The sequence below is a fragment of the Carassius auratus genome, chromosome 26 (genome assembly GCF_003368295.1).
Source record: "Carassius auratus strain Wakin chromosome 26, ASM336829v1, whole genome shotgun sequence".
In the NCBI taxonomy this organism is placed as follows: domain Eukaryota; kingdom Metazoa; phylum Chordata; class Actinopteri; order Cypriniformes; family Cyprinidae; genus Carassius; species Carassius auratus.
Window position 1 is genome coordinate 19,290,641 of NC_039268.1, and position 23,630 is coordinate 19,314,270.

The following is a 23,630-nucleotide window of genomic DNA, read 5'->3' on the forward strand; positions in this document are numbered from 1 at the left end:
AAACCAATCATATTTTAAACCAATTAAAAATCATTTAAAAATAAGTTTGCTCTCACTTTATTCTTCTGCCAATCACATTAACACAATAATAGACATGGCCGCATGCGCTGTGTTTGCTAACTACATTGCTAATGCTTCAAACGTGCCACAAATTGAGTTCCATAAACCTTTACTTAGTATATGCCCGACTCATTATGACCCAATAATCCCACAATAACAAGCAATTACTTTGACAATGGCTACAAAATGATGAGTTCATTTCAATATTACAGGAAGCTATTGTTCGATGCAGCCTTTTTGTCTCTTATAAGATTCTGTCTTTGCCTTCACTTTCCTACAATCTCTCTCTCTCGCTTCCTCACAGTAAATGGATCTTTATTTAAGCACGATGTCCTTTGTCTTATAATACAGAAGCTCAGCTTATTTTAAAGTGCTACTGCGAGCACACGGCCTGCTATCCATCTAAATCCAAAGCTTGTGAGCATTAATGGGCTCTATTTATCACTTATGTGTGTGTGTGTGCATTTGGATGTGGGATGGTATAAAAAGAAAAGATACTGGGCATCATTTAAGATCCATTTGGAGATTGCTTTTGTGTGTGTGTGTGTTCGTGCAGCCTGTGAGAGACGCTCTTTTAGGGGTCTGATCTCAAATGTTTTCTTGTCTGTGTCGCACTTCAGGTCAGCACACAGTTACTCACTCAACGTAACGCAATCTACAAGCGACTTTTAATAAAGATGTTGCACCCTTCGTTAAGGCGCTCCTGTGTCTGTATTTTACATGCGGTGTCTGTTTTTTTTTTTTTTATCTGTGTCTGTGGGTGAGTGAAACCATGAGAGTGAGTGTGTGTGGAGTTGGGTAAAAGCCAGGCAAATAATTGCGGAGACACGCACTGCCAAACTGGCCATTAGGAGACTCGTGTGTGTGTGTGTGTGTGTGTGTGTGTGTTTTGCTTTGCTGGACTGCAGTCCTTTGAAAGTTAACTCTGCTCAGTAGTCCAACATGTGTAAAGACGCTTTGTTTTTATACACAAGACTTGCATCCTGATTTGTCATTTATTTTTGGAAAAGTGATCTATAAATCAGACTTTTCTTTTGCAATGTGACAGATTTCTGAGAGGAAAAGTATACTGGAAAATGAGCTGTAGAATATAACTTGTTTTTTCCATTGGGAATTAATTTGGATCCTGAAAAAGTGTTACCAAACACACTGAAGGCAAGTTTGCTAAAGCACTGCCTGAATAGCAATTCAGCTCATTTTCAACTTGATCCATTGATGAAGAATTATAAAGACAAACCTTTTAACATTAATATGCACTGATGAATAGTTTATAAGATGGCTGTGCATGATGAAAAATAATTTGATTTCACATTGAATTTTAAGACTTGAAATCGGCACAGTAGTGCACATTATTTACGTGAGTAGAGGCTTTAGACTTAGTCTATATCAAAAGCATGTCTACAGAGCACAGCGACAGAAGACTAGTCAAAGAGAAAGGAGAGAGAGAATGTTGAGAAATACCTGTGGCTTGAGGAAGACTGTCACTTTCTGTTGACATGTAATGAACAGGTGAACCGCAATAAGACTACCAGAGAGAGAGAGAGAGAGAGAGAGAGAGAGAGAGAGAGAAGAGAGAGAGAGAGAGAGAGAGAAGAGAGAGAGAGAAGAGAGAGAGAGAGAGAGAGAGAGAGAGAGAAGAGAGAGAGAGAGAGACGTGACTCTCATGTTGAAATGTCACGACAGTATGGGCTCTGAAACAAGGTCTTAATACAGACCAACTGCATCAAAATCCCCCCAACACTGCACCAGTGCACACACACATTGGACTGGAATGATTGAAATACATATCATTATAATTAAAAATACAATTATTATTATTATAGTAGTAGTAGTAGTAGTAGTAACAAATTCAATATGGAATTAATTGTTAATCAAACAAAATAAGAGGGTAATTAATTAATTAATTCATTCATTCACATGATCCACAAGTTTGTTTTTAATAAATCAAATGTATAATAAATAATATAATAAACAGTAAAACATAATAAAATATGGTAAAAATCAATTACCATAAAACAATCAATAAACAAACTAATAACCAATGATATGACAAACCAAAAATATTACAAATAAAAATGTAATTACACATTTGCTAATACTATAATAACTGTATTATTATTATTATTACATAAAAAAATACTATGTAAAAAAATAATTTAAATCAAATTAATTCATATAATGTTTTTTTTTTTTTCAGTATTACATGAAATATTAAAATAAAATACATCCGTCTATCTGTATACCTATCAAAGCTTGATATATACTGAACGAGATGATGAAGGCCCTTGTTGGAGATCTTGCTGATTCAGGCAACTAAATCTCATATAGCATTCAGGTCAGAGCATTAGCACCTTTCCTCAGAACAAAATTAGCAATAAGGCTAGCTTACTTTAACTTGACCCTGCTCAGAGATGCTTAATTGAGATTGCTGAGCTAGCATCACGTTTTATTGAGTCATCAGACACACATAAGAACAGCTCTTCTTTGTCAGAGACAGATTCTGAGGCTTCTATCAGTATGTCTCAGAGTCACATTCAGCACTGTAAGCTTAATAAAACACAATTCACAAACTCATACTTGCAGTACAGTTAGGTACTTTGCTACAGTAGCTAGGGTTTGCAATGCTAACCCAAAACACATGCATGGTTATACACTAATACAACTTCCCCAAATATTTTATATACCGGTACATTATAAATGAGGAATGCACAAATCAGAAACGTTTTATTTTATATTGTTAATACAGAAATTTTAATAAAGTTTGTTAGTGGGTGATATATGCATGCATGCTAATTTCACAAATCAACAGTTATGTCATACTATTTTCTGTGCACTATAATTTGTAAAGCATTTATCCTAATAGATAGTAGATGATTCAAATATTATGTGTTTTATTTATTTATTTTTTAGCTGTTTTCATGTTAATTTAGGTTTTATATTTTTGCTGTGTGCTTGTCACAACTTTTGCATCAAAAATATAGCCATTGTGCCAAATATATTGAAGTGTCTTTTTATTTTTTTTATTTCTGTCAGCATATTGTGTGATTTATGACCCGAGGTTCCCCTGGTGAAGATTTGAGATGTGGTTCAGTGACCAGAGATCCACCTTTGACCGCCTCCACACACATCCCACCACCGCACACACAAGTGCACTACAGACCCATTTAGTCTAAGTGAGAGTGTGCAACCAGTCCTGCTTACATGTTCGCCCCTCCTCGACTGAGATCCAATGAGAACGTGTGTGTGTGTGTGTGTGTGTGTGTGTTGCTGTAAGAAGACATATATCATCCTTCACTGTATTCCCAGCGCTCACAGACCAGCACCAATGAGCCCTGACCTGTTAAAAACCAATGGATCCCGGCACAGTTGATTTGGCGTGACCCTGGCAGAGCGTGCAGGTTAAGCACAGAGCAGCGGTGGCAGTCGCAGCGAGAGGTGTGTGTGTGTGAGGAACAAAATCAAGTGTGGTGTGGGCCTCTGTTTTCTCATGTCAACAGTGTTATCAGTTGTTGCTCTGAACGAAACCATAGCTCTCTGCTGTTACCTTGTCCTTCACACTTCCTTCAGCCTTGTTGGCTGTATTTCAGTGAGACAGATCGTGGTGTAATATTCACAATCATTATTTACAACACTTGCAAGGTATCAAAAGAGTGAAAAATATTACTTAATGTCAAAAGCTTAGCACTAGCTCTTAATTTTTCAGGCTAAATATGTTAATGTTGTGGAATTATTAATTTAATTTCCATTAAATTTAATGGAATCATTGAATTCAATGCTCAACAATACAATTGCTTAATAATAAAAAAATAATAATAAAAATACAGAAATCAACTAAAATTGAGATTACAGTAATGTACTTAGAATTAAAGTCCAAAGTGCAAGATATTGCATAGGAAAAATACTTAAATACACAAAAACAGATTAAAAAGCATAACCAGCAGGGTTGTCTAATCTTTTAACTCCTCTCATGAGCATATAAAGCCAGTAACTACCATTTTTTTTTTTTTTAGTTAACAAATGTATTCAGCAAGGATGCATTAAATTGATCATAAGTGACTGTACATGCTATTCTTTCTATTCATCAAAAATTCTGTTTTCATCATTAATAATAATAATAATAAAAATAAATGTTTCTTGAGCAGAAAACCATCGTATAAGAATGATTTCCGAAGCATCATGTGACACTGAAGACTGGAGTAATGATGCTGGAAATACAGCTTTGCATCACAGAAATAAATTACAGTTTAAAATGTATTAAAATGGAACGCAGCTATTTTAAATGATATTATTTGATAATATTGCTGTTTTTACTGTATTTTCAATCAAAGACATGCAGCCTTGGTGAGCCAAAGAGACTTTAAAAAGTTTAAAAATCTTAATGAAACTAATTTTTTGAAATGCAAAAACTCATATTATTTACAATATCAGAAGTTATTTCTAAAATAGTATTTGTACGACTAAAAAGTGATTTATACAACATTATTTTATGGAAGAATTAATATAAAGGCTTAAACAAGAATTCAAGCTGCATGTTGCATGCACCTTTCAAATGTAATTAATTAGCATACAGTATTTTTACATGCATCACTGTACACACAATTTTTCCTTGTTTTCCAAACTAAAGGACAAATCCAAATTACTTTCTCTAGTGCTGTTGATAAAACTGCTGGGTTTAATTTCTAATTATATTTACTTATTTCTTATTTCTTCCCATAATGTCACAACTATCTAAATAAAAGATCTATCTTTAAAGAGAAAACTAAACCAGAAGTAGGACTACAGAACTGATTGCATTTTTAAACATGGGTGTAACATGGATGTGGAGTGAGTTGCTAACAAAAAGAAAAAAGAAAAAAGCATAATAATGGCCATTGGTCAACATTTTCCAACAGGCTGTCCAATGAAAATGTAAAGATGTTTCAGATAAACTTATTGAAACACCAATACATTGTTCACAGTGAAACCAGGAACACGCATCATGAAAGTAAAGAATTGTGCTGAAGTGTAAAACATCAGGACTAAATACTTATGTACGTACACAAGTCAGTTAAAAGGAAAAATCTGCTATTTCACACTTGGAATGGATGATGACTGTGGAAAAAGCTGAAAAGGATCCACACGGGTGGGACTCAGAATACAGTATGTCATGCCAGGCAGAGCCCAGCGAGGTGGTAACCCAAACCAGAGGAATGAGAGAGGGATGGAAAGTTTGTGCAGGAAGAGAGGAGTGAGTGAGAAGGGCAAGCAGTTGGTGGTCACGAGGTTCGCGGTTGATCGGGGTCAGTGAGCGTGTGTGAAGGAGAAGGAGGAATATCACTCAAGCTTGTTATGTCTGTATGATCTATGGAATGCAAAATAAAATAATTTAGCTTGAAACATGTTCATTTGTAAGCTATAATGAATTGCATTTACATGAATTTGAAGAATAATCATCTGCGTTTTTCTTGCACTCACTTTACCTTAAAAATAAAAAAATGGCAGATGAATGATCAATAAAATTAATGTTTTTTTTTTGTTTTTTTTTTTGGTATGAATAGGCACCAGGCATTAACATTATAAATTACAGCATGAGAGAAGTGAGATATAAAATAAAAATAAACACTTACTAACCTTCCAGAGTCACATCCAGACGCGTTCTTTCATTGTCATGATAACCTGTGCAAGCATATCAGAATCGACTTGATCTTCACAAGGATCTATCTCCAAAACACTGTTTCGATCAAACTTAACTTGCATGAATTATGATTAAGCACGGTTTATAAAATCACTTGATCACATACACAGATCAAGAAGCTGTTGTTCAGTTTCAGAATGCAAAGGGGTGTGAGGCAAGGGTGTATTCTCTCCCCCTTTCTTTTTAATCTTTATGCTGAAGTGATCATGAGGAATTCATGTCTGGAAGATTCTGAGAAAGGAGTGAAGATTGGAGGCAGAAATATCAATAAATTATTGTATAAATCGTTATGCTAATGATGGTTGCATCATTTGTTAGCAGCAACCGAGGATGTTCCTAAACAACTTATAATAACAAATCATAGGGAAAGTGAAAGGTGGGACTTCACCTGACCATCAAAGAGTAAAATCATGTCTACAGCTGGAATTGGAACAATTACCATAACCATCAACAGAGAGGAAATTAAATGTGTTAAGGAGTTATGCTTCTTAGGATCTATGATTGACCAAAACTGGTGACTATGTGCACCTGAAATAAAGCATTGAATATCATTAGGACGTAATGCAATGCTAAGCATGCAGCAAATCTGGAAGAGTAAAGACATCGATCTTACAACCAAAGGCAGACTTATATTATATTTCCTATACAAATATACAGATGTGAAAGCTGCACTGGGGGAAAAAAAAAACGATTGAAGGAGGATAGACACCTTTGAGTTTTCGTGTTGGAGAAGACTTTTGAGAATACCATGGACAGCAAGGGTTTCCAATAGAGCCGTCCTGAAGTTTATAAAACCAGAGACAAAATTACAAAACTGCATCTTACATTTTTCAGACATGATGCAATAATGCTTAGCATAGTTAGCGGAAAAAGGAAAAGAGGCCGGCAGAAAACATGTTGGCTTGATATCATTAGAAGTGACACAGATTTAGGCACTGAACGGCTGGAAAAGAAAGTAGAAGATCAGAAAGCATGGCGAGAGTTGGTCCACTGGATCACCAAGAGTCAGATACGACTGAACGGCTAATCATCATTATATATTTACATTATCATATTTTCTGGTTATGTCAGAATTCTGTGCATACATCTTATTAAGCTTGTATTGAATCTCCAAAGTTTCTTTATGTCTCCTGCTTCTCAGATTTTTCTCCTGGGAAAAAATACTATTTTGTTTAGTATTCATTTTTATTTCACCTGGCTGGACCTTGATGAGAACCATCTGAGACAGTCACCAGAGCTTTCAAACATGAAATGATTCGCCTGCTACAGCCCGTATCTGTTAGCAAAGGCTGGCGTTTTGTTACAGGAAGTGTTTCAGGCTGTTTTTAAAGTCTCTTTCAGGAATTGTTTGGGAAATGAGCCCTGAAATCACACAATTCCACTCCTGACCGGCCAATCGTCTGCCAGCTGGAGAAGAAAACGAGCGCACAACGTGAAATCAAACTTGTGAAATCGGTCAAGATCACAGTAGCAAGTGTGACCTCAGAGTTTATTTACGCTCTGCCAGTCCCAATTAGACAGTAATTGCACGTCTTAACGAGAAAGAGACATTTCTCAGCTGTTAACGAATTCTTCAGTCATCTGCGGCTGTGCAGCTTTGGTGCTCCATTCCCGGCAGTGCTTTGACTCGGTACCAGGCCGTTTGGAATTCTCCAGCTGGAATCTCTCATTGGATCAGCGTGTCGGTTTCTACAGTAACTGTATATGCGGCGACGGATAATTCTGGAATGCAAAAACACAGAGCGAGAGAGAGAGAGAGAGAGAGAGAGAGAGAGAGAGAGAGAGATCCATCAGTGTGATTCATGAGGGGCTGCAGAGGTCTTGTCCAAGAACTATGATTTAATTGAAGGCACACACACACACAAGCCTGTATCGCTTCATTTTCAGAAATGTCCATTCCTGGTTATCCACCGAATGAGTCAGAAGAAAAAGCTGCAAGTTCAGTGCCCACATTAATCAATATTTTCTGAACTGGTTGTTGTTGGGTGGTTATCCATCCTGAGCGAGTCTGCAGAAATATATCAACTGATGAAGTTAGCATAATTTAGACTGCTAACAATGTTATATGAGTCTGGGCAGTGATCATCAATCTCTTACCCAGGACATTTTCAGTTTCTAATTTGAATTTGTGCCATTTTTATCAAAGCTCTACCCCGGCACTGTACAATATAAGGGTGATATTGTAATGTCAATTCATTTAGCTTTCGTTTTGTTAGGCTTATGGAAATGTATAGGTCATTCAATTTGGAAAAAAGCACAAAGATCATGTTCAAACCAGTAAAATAATAAATAACAATAATAAATAGAGTAATTCCAAGAGTGTCCTGGCACCACGGTGCACGGCCCTAACAACAATGACTTAGTTATAACACACTTTGTATGGTACTGAATGACTAACACAGTCACATATAAAAATGCTATTGAAATCATAGCACACTATACTTCAGAGAATATCATGATGGTACATACTGAAAATAAATTATGTAATGGTAACGTATCCAAAAAAACATGGTAGTACAATGGTACTTGTTAAATAAATATTTTAACCTTAAAATTGGAATTTATTTATGCATTTACTAAACACTTTTATCCAAAGCGACTTCGAACCCCCAACCTTGCGCTTGCTACCGCAATGCTCTACCACTTGAGCTACAGGAACAGCGATTGCAAAAGTACTTATTATTTTATTTTATATTTAATTATTGTACTTAAATTTACCCTACAAGATTAGCTGTGGCTGTACAATGGTACAGTGATGGTATCCGATGACAATACCATGATATTTCCGTAGTACTTCAAACCAACTACTTCTAATAATATCACAGTATTACCATTGTACATGTCCAAAAACCATGTTAGCACCATGGTAATTTTGGGTAAATGGTAATACCATGCAACTGAATGATTACCACATTCATATCCCATAGTACTGAAATTATACCTTAAAAAATATCAGGGTACATATTGATAATAAAAAATGGTATTGCCACAGAACGATATCCAAAACAGTAATATCATGGTCCTACAGTTGGACAGTTAATGTCCACAAACAACATATTAGTAGCATGTTAGCTTTGGGTAATCTGAGATGTATCACGGCACTGAATGAACTTAGAATATCATGATATTACCACAGTACCATGTTGAAAGCAACTGATATTACCATGGTACTTCTTGTGCAAGGAAAAATAGCAGAACAGCATTCCCAAGCCCAGTGCCAATACAGTGAGTCTTAGATACACATCTCTTGGCTGTCGGCCGCGGCTCTTAGCACTAAGCTAATAGGAGCGTTCCTTTTATCATGATGCAGGAACCCGATACTGCGGATGAAATGTGGGGCACGAGCAGCCTGCGCTTCTCTGTCAACCAAAACACCTGGCATCACCCTTGAGCGGCCCATGCCAGCCGGTCAGCTGAGGAAGGTCATTAGCTGTGTGTGTGTGTGTGTGTGTATGGAGTAATATAGATCGAAATGAAGCTTCATGTCATACTAAAGGAGTACTGACTTTACTTCTGATCCCACACCATGCTTCTTCATGAACACGTGTTCATCATTCATAATGTGAACTACAGCTTCTTCATCACCAATGATCAAAATTATATACTCAGGTTTACATCTATATCTATATATCTATATATCTATATCTATATCTATATCTATATATCTATATCTATATCTATATCTATATCTATATATATATATATATATCTATATATATATATATATATATATATATATAATTTTAATTCATATATTTGCAGTTCCATTATAACTATATTTATAAGACTTATCATTTTTAACTATACTATAATCTTTCATCAAAGTTGTGCGAAAATCAAAATGCGTTCTTGTCTAACTGTTTTGATCCACTTCAAACGTTGAGTGCTGTATGTACACACAGTCTTCATATATTTTCTGCTTGGCCAGTTACAAAAAAATACAATTTATACACTTACATATGTACGTGTTGAACCTACTGTATGAATCTGCAGGAAAATTCCAGTGAATTCTGTGTCTGTGGGAAAAGGATGCAAGGACAGTTACTCATTTGAGCCTGTTTATACTGTATGCTACTCATGATTGAACAGTACTTGGACAATGGCAGAATTGCAGAAGGAATGGAGAAAACTACAGGATTTATGGGTCAAAACTAAAGCAGGCCAGATGTCTTTGTTTTTTCGCTATAAAACAGGTGTGCTCTTAGCAATTACATGATGCAGTCGTAACTGAAGGCACTTTCAGGTGAAGGGCAGGTCAGTGCTTTCCTCTTCCAAACACTCTCTTCTGAGGCTCTGCTGATAACGTCTCACTGGAGTCTCTTATAATGGCAGTATAATGAAATGAGCAAAATCCACTCAACTGGCAAGATTAGCTCGGGTACGAGACTCGCCAATGAAAGGAGGGGACATAATTGAAATAAACGAGTGATGACTGTGAAGGACAAGATGACAGAGGGATGAAATGTGCATTTCATTTTCACAGTGAGGTCATCGGGAGCTTTGAGGACATTACCATATTCCTGTAGGGAATGGCACATCATCATTAGTATATTCAATTCATTTGTTGTATTCGAAAAAATAATAGACTCCGCATCATATTCAACACTTTAATGTACTTAATAACTTGAATAAAGGGTTCATAAGCTACAATTGTACATTATACACACCAAAAACAATTAAATAATAATTATTTAATATTAAAATGAATATTTTTTAACAGTCTACATATTGTATATTGTGAATATATTTTAGATTTTTATTAAGTACTAAAATAACTAAAGTTTATATATGAAGACACACACATACACACACAAATAAAAAAAATAAAATAAAAAAAGCATTACATTTAAAATGAACAGAAAATCCACAAAACATTTAAATAATATTTGAACTATAATCATATGTAACTAAATATCAATGAGATTTACCTTCAATGAGATACAATACAAAATAATAAAAAAACTAAAACAATGTGTGTATCTGTGTATCTATTTATCTGTGTATCTATCTATCTATACACACACACACGCATGTATATTTAAAAAAAGATTTTATGTTTATATATTTAAAATATTTGTATATAATATCAATTAAATTAATATAAATTAACATGTGTGTGTATATACACACAATATACATAGCAAAACAAAAAACATTTTATTTTGGAGATCAAAATTTTGAAGAGCAGGTAAATGCAGTTGGAGCAAGAAAACGCTCAACGTTCATTGATATCCGTGGCTGGAGGTCCTCTCCTAAATAATGAAGATTAAACTGACATCATCACAGAGTTATTATCTCTCTTTTCAAATTTGATCAACCTTTTGTTCGACAGTGCTCTCACAATTCATTTATCCCCACCTAACATCTCTCGCTCTTGTCATCCACGGGTTAATTAAACTGAAATTCTGTCCAGACATATGCAAACACTTTAATGCCAAATTTCCTAATCAGCAAGATTCCACAAATAGGTCCATTAGGCCCTAATAACTTCAGCACAGCCCTCTGTAGATTCAGTGGTAGAGAATGAATTAGCACTAATCATCAGGAGTAATTATCAGTAATGTTAGATAAGTATGTTCTCTCAGTCATCATTATGAATATGAAGCTATAAGACTGTATAAGACACAATGAACAGCTTCACATGACTCAAGTCATCATCAGTCTGAACCAACACACCACTTTATTTACACAAAAACTTACAGTTTCACTTCAAATAAAAAGGTACCAAAGTGTCTTAGTTAATAAGAATTAATTTCATTAACATTTTATTCACTCCAAAATGCATGCCTATTAATTTTTGGTTATTACATACAACATTTGCCTAACTTTAAAAAAAAAAGAAAAAAAAAAGAATAAGGTATCAAAACAACAAAAACAAAATAATAGTCATCCATGTAATTTGATTTTCACAAATTATGCAGATCAGCATTTTGATTTTCATAAAAATATATAATAGCAAAAACCAAAAACAAATAAACAATAAAAAATGGCAAAATGAAGAAAATTACACAGTTTCTTGTCTCTATTGTTAAGTTTTAAAATAAATTGACAAAAAACACAGCTGCTAATAAAGAAAACAAACGTAAAAAGATTAAATATGAAATATAAAAACAAAATCCAAGCAAAATAAACACAAAGATAGTAGATTTTCCATAAACATTGGATGAAAAATGTGGTATAAAAATACAGAAATTAAAATCAACTTTTCAAAGACGAGACAAACACAAGATAACAGCAACTGATTTTTCATACACACCATTTAAAAGTTGATAGAGTAGCATGTGTGTAAAAGGTCAAATCTTAAAAGTAAAACACACAAAACTTCATGTATTCTCAGTATCTATCCAGCCATTTTCCTGTAAACCACTTCATTCAGCCCTTAGATGTGCAAAAAAACTCAACCCAAAGTTCATTGTTTATTGGTTCTTGTAAGATCCTGTTTTGACTGGCAATATATCTCCTATCTACAATAAACGGATCATTTTAAGGATATCAGGAAGTATTGTTTTTAAAGCAGTGATCCAACAACAATGATTGTTCACTACACGAGCCCTGTGTATACAGCGTTTGCACCTACGAGGCAGAATTTACCATCGCACAACTACCATAAAAAGGCTGAAAGGGCAAACAAATACAAGGAATGTAAAAACCTCAACCTAATGTAAAAAAGAAATGTGACATCAAAAGTCAAAACAGTTTGAGACGGTGATATCGGATCAGCTACTTGTGTAACCTCGTCCGTTTTGGTGTTTTTGGGACTCGGAACGACTTTACTAAAATCAATCATGGAGGGAGGTAGTTGAAATAGAATATTACCCTCAAAACATAGCATGAAAACACACTTTAGGATTGATTCACTGAGAAAAAAAAAAGAAGGCACCCAAAAGCGTTCTGAGAACATCAGAGATGTTTTAGGGTAATAAGAGACTATCAATCACATCCTCAAAAAAAATGAATGCATACTCATGAGGGGAAGAAACGGCCATACTATCCACAGCAGATCATCATATTAAACACATTTGTGTGGTATAGTGAATTAAATACATGCTAAACATACGTACATACATACATACAAACTCTATGTGCTTCTGTAAGCTGTAACTTTTAAACCTAACGGACGCTTGTGTAAAATCGACTTGATGTTCAGAACTGATGCTAATTAAGAGGAAAAATGGGGGATATCCGAAACAAATCACTTTAGAAAAAAAAAACGTAACTTCAATTTGGAGTAATCGATGGCTGTGTCAAATGCTTTTTCTTCACATAAGTCTAGGAAACTAATTAGATTGTTCTTGTAAATGGACACAATTACATAACCAGCACCAACCTACTTCCTCCTCGTCTAGACGGCTCCGATCATTGACTTTTTCTGCCGGGGATCTTGGTATTGTTCATCTCCGTATGGGCCGTAGCGATCAGGACTGGCCGTCCGATAGTTCCCCTGGTTCAGCGTTTCGTATCGCGGTGGTGCTCTGGCACCAGGGTTTGATGGGGGAGGGACGTCCTGCCTCACGGGACCCCTCTGTTGAGCTTGAGATGAGGGATAGTAACCTCCTGTGACCTCCGCGGGTCTAGGCACAGGCAACCGGGCAGATCGTGGAGGATAGTTGTCTTGATGGGTCTCGTAGATGGGGTTGGGGTAATGGACGGGGTCCCTCTGGTTGGCCCAGTTCTGGTTCGAGTAGTCCTCCACTGGCATCCTCCTGGAAAACCAATACCACAGATAATGAAGGATCTAGTAAGGCTAGGAGTAGTTCAGTCAAATATTAGAAATCTTTCATTATTTACCCACTGTGTTGTTCCATACACTCTTAAAGATGAAGATTCTAAATAAGGGGTTTCACAGTAATGCCATAGAAGAACCATTTCTGGTTCAACAAAGAACTTTTCAGTGGACAGTTCTTAAAAGAACCATTTTCTCTTAAGCCACGTTTCCACCACTGGAATTTTTCCCAGGAACTAGGGACTAGGCTGGTACTCTTGAGTGTTTCCACTGCAGGAATCAGGATCGAAATAAAATTCTGGGTAAAAAAAAATGCCCCTCAGAAAGTCTCTGCTGGCGAGGTAGTACTTTTTCAAAGTTCTGGAACTTTCGGGGGCGGGACTTGGGCGTTAAACATCCTGATTGGTTGAGTTCACGCAGCATTGGTTGAGTTCAACCACCATTTATTCGGATCATTTTCAAAATATTACTGTTATTGTGTTATGAAATGTAATTTTAAAAGTATTTCAGGCAAGAATGTAGTTGTTTAAAACTGAAATGTGCGATTTATTTATAAAGAAATAGCCTATATAAAAATGTGTTTCACCGAATCCGGAGACGGTGAGCTCCACGTGATCAGTGGGAACTCAGTGCTTATGTATCTGCCGAGAAGCAGCCTTACCTCGGCTAGACCTTCTGATGTGTGCCACTGGCTCTGATGTCTCTTTAGTGGTTAAACAAAATATCATTTGTTTTGGTAAATCTAACAGGTAATCTTTGTTCTGTATTCAATTTATCTATATGTTAAAATGTTTCCTGGTACAATTGTTCCAGGTAAATTCAGTGGAAATGCGACGATAGTATGAAGAACATTTAAAGGGATAGTTCACCCAAAAATTTAAATTCTCCCTCGTGTTGTTCCAAACCCATAAGACCTTTGTTCAGGTTTGGAACACAAATTAAGATATTTTTGATGAAATCCGAGAGCTTTCTGACCCTGTATAGACAGCAATGCAACTGACATGTTAAAGCCCAAAAAGGAAGCAAAGACATTGGTAAAATAGCCCATTTGACATCAGTGGTTCATCTGTAATTTTCGGAAGCTACAAGAATACTTTTTGTGCGCAAATGGAAAATCATGCCTCATTTTTGGTGACATTTTATCTGAGAGCTGCAGAAAGGAGAGCTTTTCTGATTTTTTTTTAATTTTTTATATATATTTCCACCTGTTCTTCTCAAAGCTGTAATATGACTTTAAAAGAAATATGAGTCTTACAGTGGTTTAATGGTGCATTTTGCCCTTTTTGAGATTCACTGATGTGGTTAGGGTTTTAAAATTCTCTGGCATAAATAAAACAGCATATGGGTGTGGAACAACATGAGGGTGAGTAAATTAGGGCAATTTTCATGGTCAACATATCCATGCTGCTCTGTAGCACAACCTGACGACCAGCATGGTTCTTCTGAAGTTGGTTTACTAAAGAAGTCTTGCTGGTTAAGCTAGTTAAGAAGCCTTGCAAGGAAACCAGAGCATCATCAGCCCATGCTAGTGAACTCGACAGGATCTAACCGTTGGGTATAGGTCAGTTTGGGCTTGAAATAATGAAAAAAAAAAATAAATTACAGGGTGGATTCACATCCAAAACAGATTTTAGCAGGGAACACTGATGCAGACAGTTTAGTTCTGGTACAGAAGGTAAACAGCATTCAAACCACAAAACTGGAATACGTAATAATGTGTAAACAAATTAAACATTTACATTCACTTACAGAGACACAATCCCTGCGATTTCGCAGAAAAATGACTGCACTACTTACCATTTTCAAAGGAGTCATGTCATTTGCGAATAAATAAAAAACGAAAGAGCCTGTTGTAGGCAGTCTGGGAAATTAAGCCAAACAAGATAAAAGCTGCGGCTACAAGAGGACCAAAGAAATGAATAAATTAAAGCCTAAAGCAGGGGTCTTTACAAAACTACATGAATAAATGGAGGGCATCTGTAGATTGAAGGGTAATGGATATTACTGTATAAGGAAGAAAAAACTGCATTATGCATTTGCATTCTTAGGGTTACAGCATACATTACTTATCCAAATGTTGCATCCGTCTACGATCCCAACCCTCCACATGGCCTATAAAAACTAACAAGGGGTAGCAGGCAACCTTTATGTCAAAACCTGTGCTGCACAACATGTGTGTGAAGGTTTCATGCGTGCAGCGTTTGATGTTTAATATAGTCCGCTCTAAAGCGTGACCGTAGTCCGTTCACCATTTCACCTGCCAAAGTTAGTTACAAACACAGAAGCGTGTGGGTGTGTGTAGACGGTGCACTGTACTGTGAGGTGAGTGTGTGTGTGTGTGTGGTTATAATCCGTCAGCAGCGCGTGTAGTGTGTCTGTCAGCTCTGACCACCCAAGAACAACTGAAACAGAAATACTGCAGTCTTGAGCCTAAACAGTGTGTGTGGGTTCGTTTAAAGGCTGGAGACAGATAAAGGCCAAACATAGCCAGACTCAAGACTCCAGACTAATATTACTAATGTTTCATTTTGCTTTCAGAGAGACTGTATCGATAGCACTCATAACACAAACGCTTCTATAAAGAGTAATAATATGTTTACAGAGAACTAATAGTTCATAATTGCAGGTGGATTTAACAGCAATGAACATCAGTGAAATCTCAGAGTATGAATCCTTAATTATTCACTGTTCATTTTTTAAAACCATTAGAACTGTTTCTAGAAGTTGGACTTCATTAAGTTTTATAAATGTGCACCAATGAATCTCAGATTAAAACAACTGTCTGCTCATAAAACAAAATTAAAAAGGGCTTAATTTCCCAATATCCACAACAACCCTTATAAAGGGGAACAGAAATTCATCTACAAGTTAAGATGTATTGAATATATATATACCCCACTAGAATATGCACAATATACTAGAATATGATATACTGTATAAAACTCACTACCTTGTGTATACAAAAAATCTTTAGTCTTTTCTATCTTTAGAAAATCTTAGGTTTACACCTTAATTCAAGCCATTTTTACATCAAACACAGTGGTATATATATATATATATATATATATATATATATATATATATATATATGTATGTATATGGTGTACATGTAAGTTACACTTGAATGTAAGATAAACAGTTTAGTCTAGAATATACAATATGATATAAAGTAATGCATATATGTAACCCTACAAAACCCTACAATATAAGATATATAAACCATTTTGTCAACGGCATGACATATATACCTCATACACTATAAAAAGACATTAACCTTATTTACCCTGCATATCATTAAATTCACATTAGAATATGATACTGCAAATACACTATAATATATCATATATAATACTTTATAACATATACCCCATTTACACTAGAATATATTCTTTAAAAATCAACTTAGGCTTGAAATTTTATATATACAGACCATTTACATGTTTGATATATACAATAAATACAATAAAAATATACCTCTGATTAAAGAAAGATTGTTATTACTTCATATAATACATGATAGTTTATATACTCCTCAAAAGCACACAAGTATATGGTATAAATCATGTAATGAATATATATAGCCTACTGTTTACACTAGAATATTTTATAAATACTGAAATTTATAAGGTACACAGCCCATTTAATCAACAATACATAATGCATACCATGTTAACACAAGAGGATTTTATATCAACTAAAATTCCCCATTTAGTATGATATATATACCTCACATACACTATTATATATTTATATGTGACACATGACATTTTTATCATTTACACCACAATATATGATGTATACCCCATTTAGACTTGAATATATAACACATACCTCATGCTCACTATACCGTGCGATAAATACAAGGGGCTTCGAGCTGAAGTTAGCGTGCTAGATTGGCCATAATGAGAAATGCCGTGGGTTATAGACTGTGTTCTGGCAGCTGAGGATTAAAGCAGGCTTACACACACTTCTTCATCTCCGCCGGGACCGACACGAACTCTAGCGTGAGCCACTCGCTACAACCGTACCCGACTACTGACCCTGTGATCCAGTGACCCCATGTTAGCCCAGAGGCGTAGGGTCACAGCTGAGTGAGTATGTGTAAGATGGCCAGATGTGTGTAAGTGTCCATAATTACGCATGTGTGAGTGAGTGTAAGAATAAGCACATGTGTTTGAGATCATGTGTGTGTAGGTAAGAGATGGAAGCACTGTATGGTAAAGGTCATGTTTGTGTGTGTGTTATAGCACCACATGTGCTTATTTGAACAACTGCAGGTCAAAGTGTCTTTGAATTCGCATTTATAATATGCAATGGAGAACTCCGGACGGTTTGAGAACGAACAAATGTCCCTGAGCTTGTGTTTGTGTGTGAAATGGACACTACAGCCTGCGGTAGGTGATGTGATTTAAAATACACGGTTAAAAACAAAGTAATGTCAAGCCCTGCAATCCATCTCTCTCACGCTAGCGCTAATCAACACTCAACGCTCGGAGAAACCAGCATGTGTGAGCGAGCCGTCCGCTAACATATTTTCCGCCTTACGACAAGGGAGGAATCTGTTTGCCTGAGCTCCCTGCACCTGCCCAAGACGTTCGGAAGGAAATTCTTCTCTTGGCTTCTAATTTGACCTCAACTCCTGTGTCTTCCCCTAGAGACAGACGTGCACACACAATACCAAACAGCTGGTGGGTGAGGGCGAACAAAGGAGGGTGTGTTGAATTGTAAGTAACAGGATGAACTTATGACCAGTCAATGAGCGAGAATGGATTAATGGACTGACTAAGACTTATGCCAATGTTCGAAACAATAACCTGCAAAATAAACAAGACCAGGAAATGATAGTTTGTACGTAAACGGATAGACCGATGAATAGGTAGACGGACAAATGGATGACAAATAATCAATACATACATGTAGATAGATAGATAGAATATACAGACATACAGGCACAGACAGACTGATAGGAGGATAGACAGATAGATCGATACAGACAGATACTGTGTTTATCTACCGGACTGGATTAATCTATTGCCAATTATGTGTGTAGAATTGGTTAGATATATTCCATCTTTGGCACTAGTTTCAGACACTAAGGCCGTAGGGAAAAGAGGAGCTGATGGAGGCAGAAACAAAATAAGAGTTTCATTTCCAAACACTGATTTCATTAAGGCTCCTGTGTTTCAAGGCAAACAATGTTAAAGCAGAACACAGTCACTGCGCTTTATTTACTTGGAAGCGAAGCGGCAGCCGCAGCCAAAACCCAATATAAAGCAGAGTGAGATGTCATGAGAATGAAAAGAAGTAACAGTGGTTTCTGTTGCCAAGATGAATGAACAAAGAAAAGCACACTCCTTCCTGATAATCTGAATCAAAACATCCTTTTTATAGAGGCAGAACCTCGCCATCTTAAATAAATGAATCCTTTTTAATCATAATTTCACTGTATGTTCTCTAGCAGAGCTGAACGTTCTCAGGAGTGCTGCTTTTATTGGCAGTCGCACGACTGGTGGCTCTCTTGATGCTCTGTTGTCTGTTCCAGCTACATGGAGTCCTCTCTTTAATTTCAGTGATTTGGTCTTGGAAACTATTGTTTTAAATGAGCTGTAATTTCAAACACATGCTGAGATGTAAAGATATAAACTGTACCGAGCGCTGTCCGTTCTCAAGCTCTGTTTGCAGACAGTCGTGGTGTTGTGTAACCTCCTGCCTTTGGCTGATCTTTATCCAATCAAATGCAGGCTTAAGACTCAGGCCGATTAGCTGGTGAGTCTGCTGGGATAGAGCTCTTCACCCTAATCCACCTCCTGCTGAGGCTAAACGGTAAAGGAAATTATTCTTTTGTATGCAAATGCAATGACCATATGACGAAAAGCATTTCTAAAGTTTATTACAGTGTTTTCACATAGTGACAAAGGTTACGTGATGTTAAAAGAAGATATTTTTACTAAGATTTTGAGCCATTTGGCAGTAAAACATGGATGTGTTTAATATAGTTTCAGAATTGAATGGTAAACCTATTTTAGTATAAAACAAAATGTTATACTAATAAAATGATATACTACATAATGTAATGCAACTGTGATACAGAGTAATAAAACAAGCCAAAATCCAAAACAATGAAAGAAAACAAAAGAGAATGACCCTAACTGACCGCTTTTCGTAAAGAAACAAAAGCAGAAATACTGTAACGATATATAAAAAAAACATTTTGTAATGTTTAATTGTGTTTTAACGAAAAATAAATGCAGAGAATTAAAGCGTTTATAAAAGAAATATTGTGAAAACAAACAAAATCTGTGTTAATCAAAGAACTATTTAAATGTGTTTATTCAAATAAAGCAAAGATAAAATTACATTAAAAAAGTGCTAAAATTACTTAAAGAATTACTAAAATTTAAAAGCTGAATAGAATTGTTTTAAGAAACAAAACTAAAAATAGATTACAAAAGAACATACACATTTTTTTAAATATAATTAAAAACGTTAACAAATACTATAGAAGTATAACTATACTAGTATACTATAATAGTACGACACTAAACAAAGAGAACGATCCTAACAGAACAAAAAACATAAAAATACTGTAATGAAATCTAATGAAACAAAATGGAATTCAGTGTTACGTTAAATAATGAAAGAAATAGAATGCAAGTAGAATGAAACATTTTGAAAAACTAAACACTGTGAAAACAAAACGGTAATAATTTTTAAACCGAAATCAAACACGACGAAACCGAACAGGGAACACAACTTTTCAACAACAGCCCTATACGCAAAAGTTGTGTACAGTCAATGCAACAGAATAAATTTGTAATTTTTTTTTTTTTATAAACTGGATTTTTAGTTATATAAAAGAACCATAACATAAAACAAAACAAAATGTAAGTTTCATTCAAACCAGCAACCTTCTGCTCACCAGCTCTGAGCTTGAACCACTACACCACATCACCATCCTCAGGTCTCGGTGAGAATGCTGCAGACTGACTGATTGTGTGTGACTGCTGCATTATGGCTCCTACAGAGGAACACACTATAAAACTGCTCTCTGTGACAAGAGTGATGTGACATTCTGTTTGATGTGATCGGTTTCAGCCTTGAGGAACTTTCTGAAAAGACTGAAACAAGCACTTTTGCTTCTACTGAGTCATACATACACGCGCAGGAAGAGAGAGAGAGAGAAGGCACACAGGGAAATATATGCTAATGTAACGGAGCGCAGTCATTTGAAAGGAAATGGGCCTGAATGAGCACCCTGAGGGAACCACAGCACAAAGTTCAACCCTGAAAAATGTATTTCATTTCATTTAAATAGTCCGCTCTTATGAATACATCGGGGCTTCGGGGCGGCACTGCTGCTTCGGGGAGAGCTGGGAGCCGCAGGGGGGCTGAGGTGGGAGTTTATTTTTGGCGAAAAAATATCAAAACAAGATGTGGCGCTTGAGAAAAGTACAAATACATAATTTCATATGCAAAGGAAAACTTTGTTCAACTCACTCTTATGTCTCATTTGGAGGTGTTTTACAGGTCTAAGTTCTTGAAAATATGCTTTGATGTGGATTTGGGTGGATTTCGAATAGGACTGAAGCTCCAAATCTAGATAAATTATATGATAAAGTCTAAGTAGATTATTACCATATATGACATATCTACTCTACTAAGATACTTCAAAGAATACCATGGCTCTAACTATGGTCTAAAAAAAAAAAGTTAAAAGAAATGGTACTTTTGTTGGTATTCCTTAACATTTAGGTCCACAAGATCTCAAAATGCAGTTTTAACCCACTTCAAGTAACTTTCCACCAAAAAAGAAACCTAAATTGAGAAAACAGTTTATGCTAATGTCTCTTTCTTGTGATTATCTTGCGAACATCATTAGGAAATATTTTTTCATTTGAAATTTATTTTGGACATATCTGGTGCTGACAGAAGCTAAGAAGATATTTTGCAGAATATTGGTGTTCAAACAACATAAGGTCCCATAAAATGACTATTTTCAAAACTTCCGATGATGCCAGAATTTGTGTTCTTGGGTGAAAAACCTTTATTTAAAAACAAAACTAAACGCTGCTTTGTTGATCGTCAACTACTGTTATTTTGTTCGATGAAGTGGACATATTCATGAATTGCAAGACATCAATGATGTCATTGCACTTTAAAATTATCTATATAATAATCAGAGTGCCATTAGATTTAAATTTGGCTTTAGCTGGCTTTAGCCCTTTAATGTGACCCAAAACCATTTACTTACATTACCTATGTTTCCATCTACGTAAAAATTTAACATATGCAAAACTGGAACATCGCATAAAACATTTGCGAATAAAGAGTTTCCATCCAACGAGTCAAAGAGAACAAAATCGTCATTTTCTGACACTAAATATCTCTATAAAATTAGAAGAAGCCACTGAATATAATAATTGTAATATGTAAAAAATTACTTGTGGTTCAGACAGAGCAGATGTAATAAATGTGGTTATTGCTTTTAGAGGTGGATGCCTGCTGTTTGGGAAGGCAGTTATGGAAGACAGTAATTACCGTATTTTCCGGACTAAAAGTCACTCTTTTTTTTCATAGTTTGGCTGGTCCTGCGACTTATAGTCAGGTGCGACTTATTTATCAAAATTAATTTGACATGAACCAAGAGAAATGAACCAAGAGAAAACATTACCGTCTAGAGCCACCAGAGGGCGCTCTATGCTGCTCAGTGCTCCTGGAGCCTCTCCCTGAAAACAGAGAGCGCCCTCTCTTGGTTCTTGGTTCTAAATAAATGCGACCTATAGTCCAGTGTGACTTATGTTTTTTTCCTCATCATGACATATTTTTGGACTAATGCGACTTATACTCAGGTGCGAAAATACGGTATACAGAAATACTTTTCAGAAACAACATATAGATGCTGTGAACGAGATCGGTCTGCTGGTTTTTCCAAGTTATCCTATCTCATAGCGCAAAGTCACATGACTTTTTCAATGCACATGGTGGAATTTATTTGGTAAATGTGTTTCCATCTTAGTTTATGCGCATTTTTTTTCTTATCGGATAAAAAGTTGATCCTACTCAGTTGTGCGTAAATATTTTTTTAATGCACATTTTTAGAATTTAAGTGCATCTTGGGGTTTCCATCCAGCAGTTTTTTATGCTATAATCCAAAATATGCATAAAAATATGTGGATGGAAACATAGCTACTGTGAGCTACCAATATTCTGAAGGCCACAGTTGAGCCATGTCATTTCTGTGTATGTTCCTGAAGGAGAATGATTGAAGCACTTAAGAATCTGGGATGTGAGCCAGAATAGCATTCCCAGCTTCCTGTCTGGATCCCGGTCCTCTGAGAGCAGATCAGGTGAATATTACGGGATGAGAAAAGCACTCGGAAGGCAAACACTCATGATTTAATTAGGGGGCTGAAAGAGGATTAAACTGAGCGTGTGTGTGAAGGAAGGGAAGTCCCCTCCACCTTCCCCAGTCTTGTTTTGTTGACTCTCTGGATCCAACAGAGCCACATATGTCCAGCATATGGTACAAGGACATGCAAACCTAAGCACAAGAGAAAATACACACACAAACGCAGGCTTACCTGGGCACGGAGGCGTACAGTTGATCAGAGTTGTTGTATCTGGGGACCATTCGTAGATCAGGCCCTCTGATCTGTGGAGCACAGAGAAATCGAATTAGATTGTCACAATCTAATGTGACATTTAGATGTGGTTTTAAAGGTGAAGAGTGTAATTTCAACAACTGGAAGAAAGCATTAGTGACTATAAAAACCAGTGCATCATGAAAAGAATGTTTATACTTCATTTGTCTGTGTTTTTAATGTAAAAATGTATAGAGACACACATATAAGATTTGCACTTATATACACAACCATTCAAAGGTTTGTGATCTCTTGATCTAAGAGGCAACAAAATCAATAATACTATAAATATTTTTACAGTTTTTGTTTTCTATATTAAATGTATTTTAAGAGGTAATTTATTCCTGTGATGGCAAAGTTGAATTCCCAGCATCATTTCATTATTACGCCATCATTACTCCGCTACATATCATTATCAGTGTTGAAAGCAGTTGTGCAGCTTAATTATTATATATTTTTGTCTGGATTCTTTGGCAAAAAGGAAGTTCAAAAGCAAAGCATTTATTTAAAATAAAATCTTGTAACATTTTAA

The 23,630-nt window shown here is 35.9% G+C and overlaps 1 protein-coding gene across 1 annotated transcript; it reads right to left on the bottom strand.

The window, feature by feature from the left end:
* Positions 1-11,393: 11,393 nt before the first annotated feature.
* Positions 11,394-23,109, bottom strand: LOC113044587 (partitioning defective 3 homolog B; the record flags this gene model as incomplete). Its single annotated transcript, XM_026204687.1, is given in 2 exon segments — positions 11,394-13,437; positions 23,039-23,109. Coding segments are annotated over 2 exon segments (411 nt in total). The 3' UTR covers positions 11,394-13,076.
* Between the last annotated feature and the right edge of the window lie 521 nt (positions 23,110-23,630).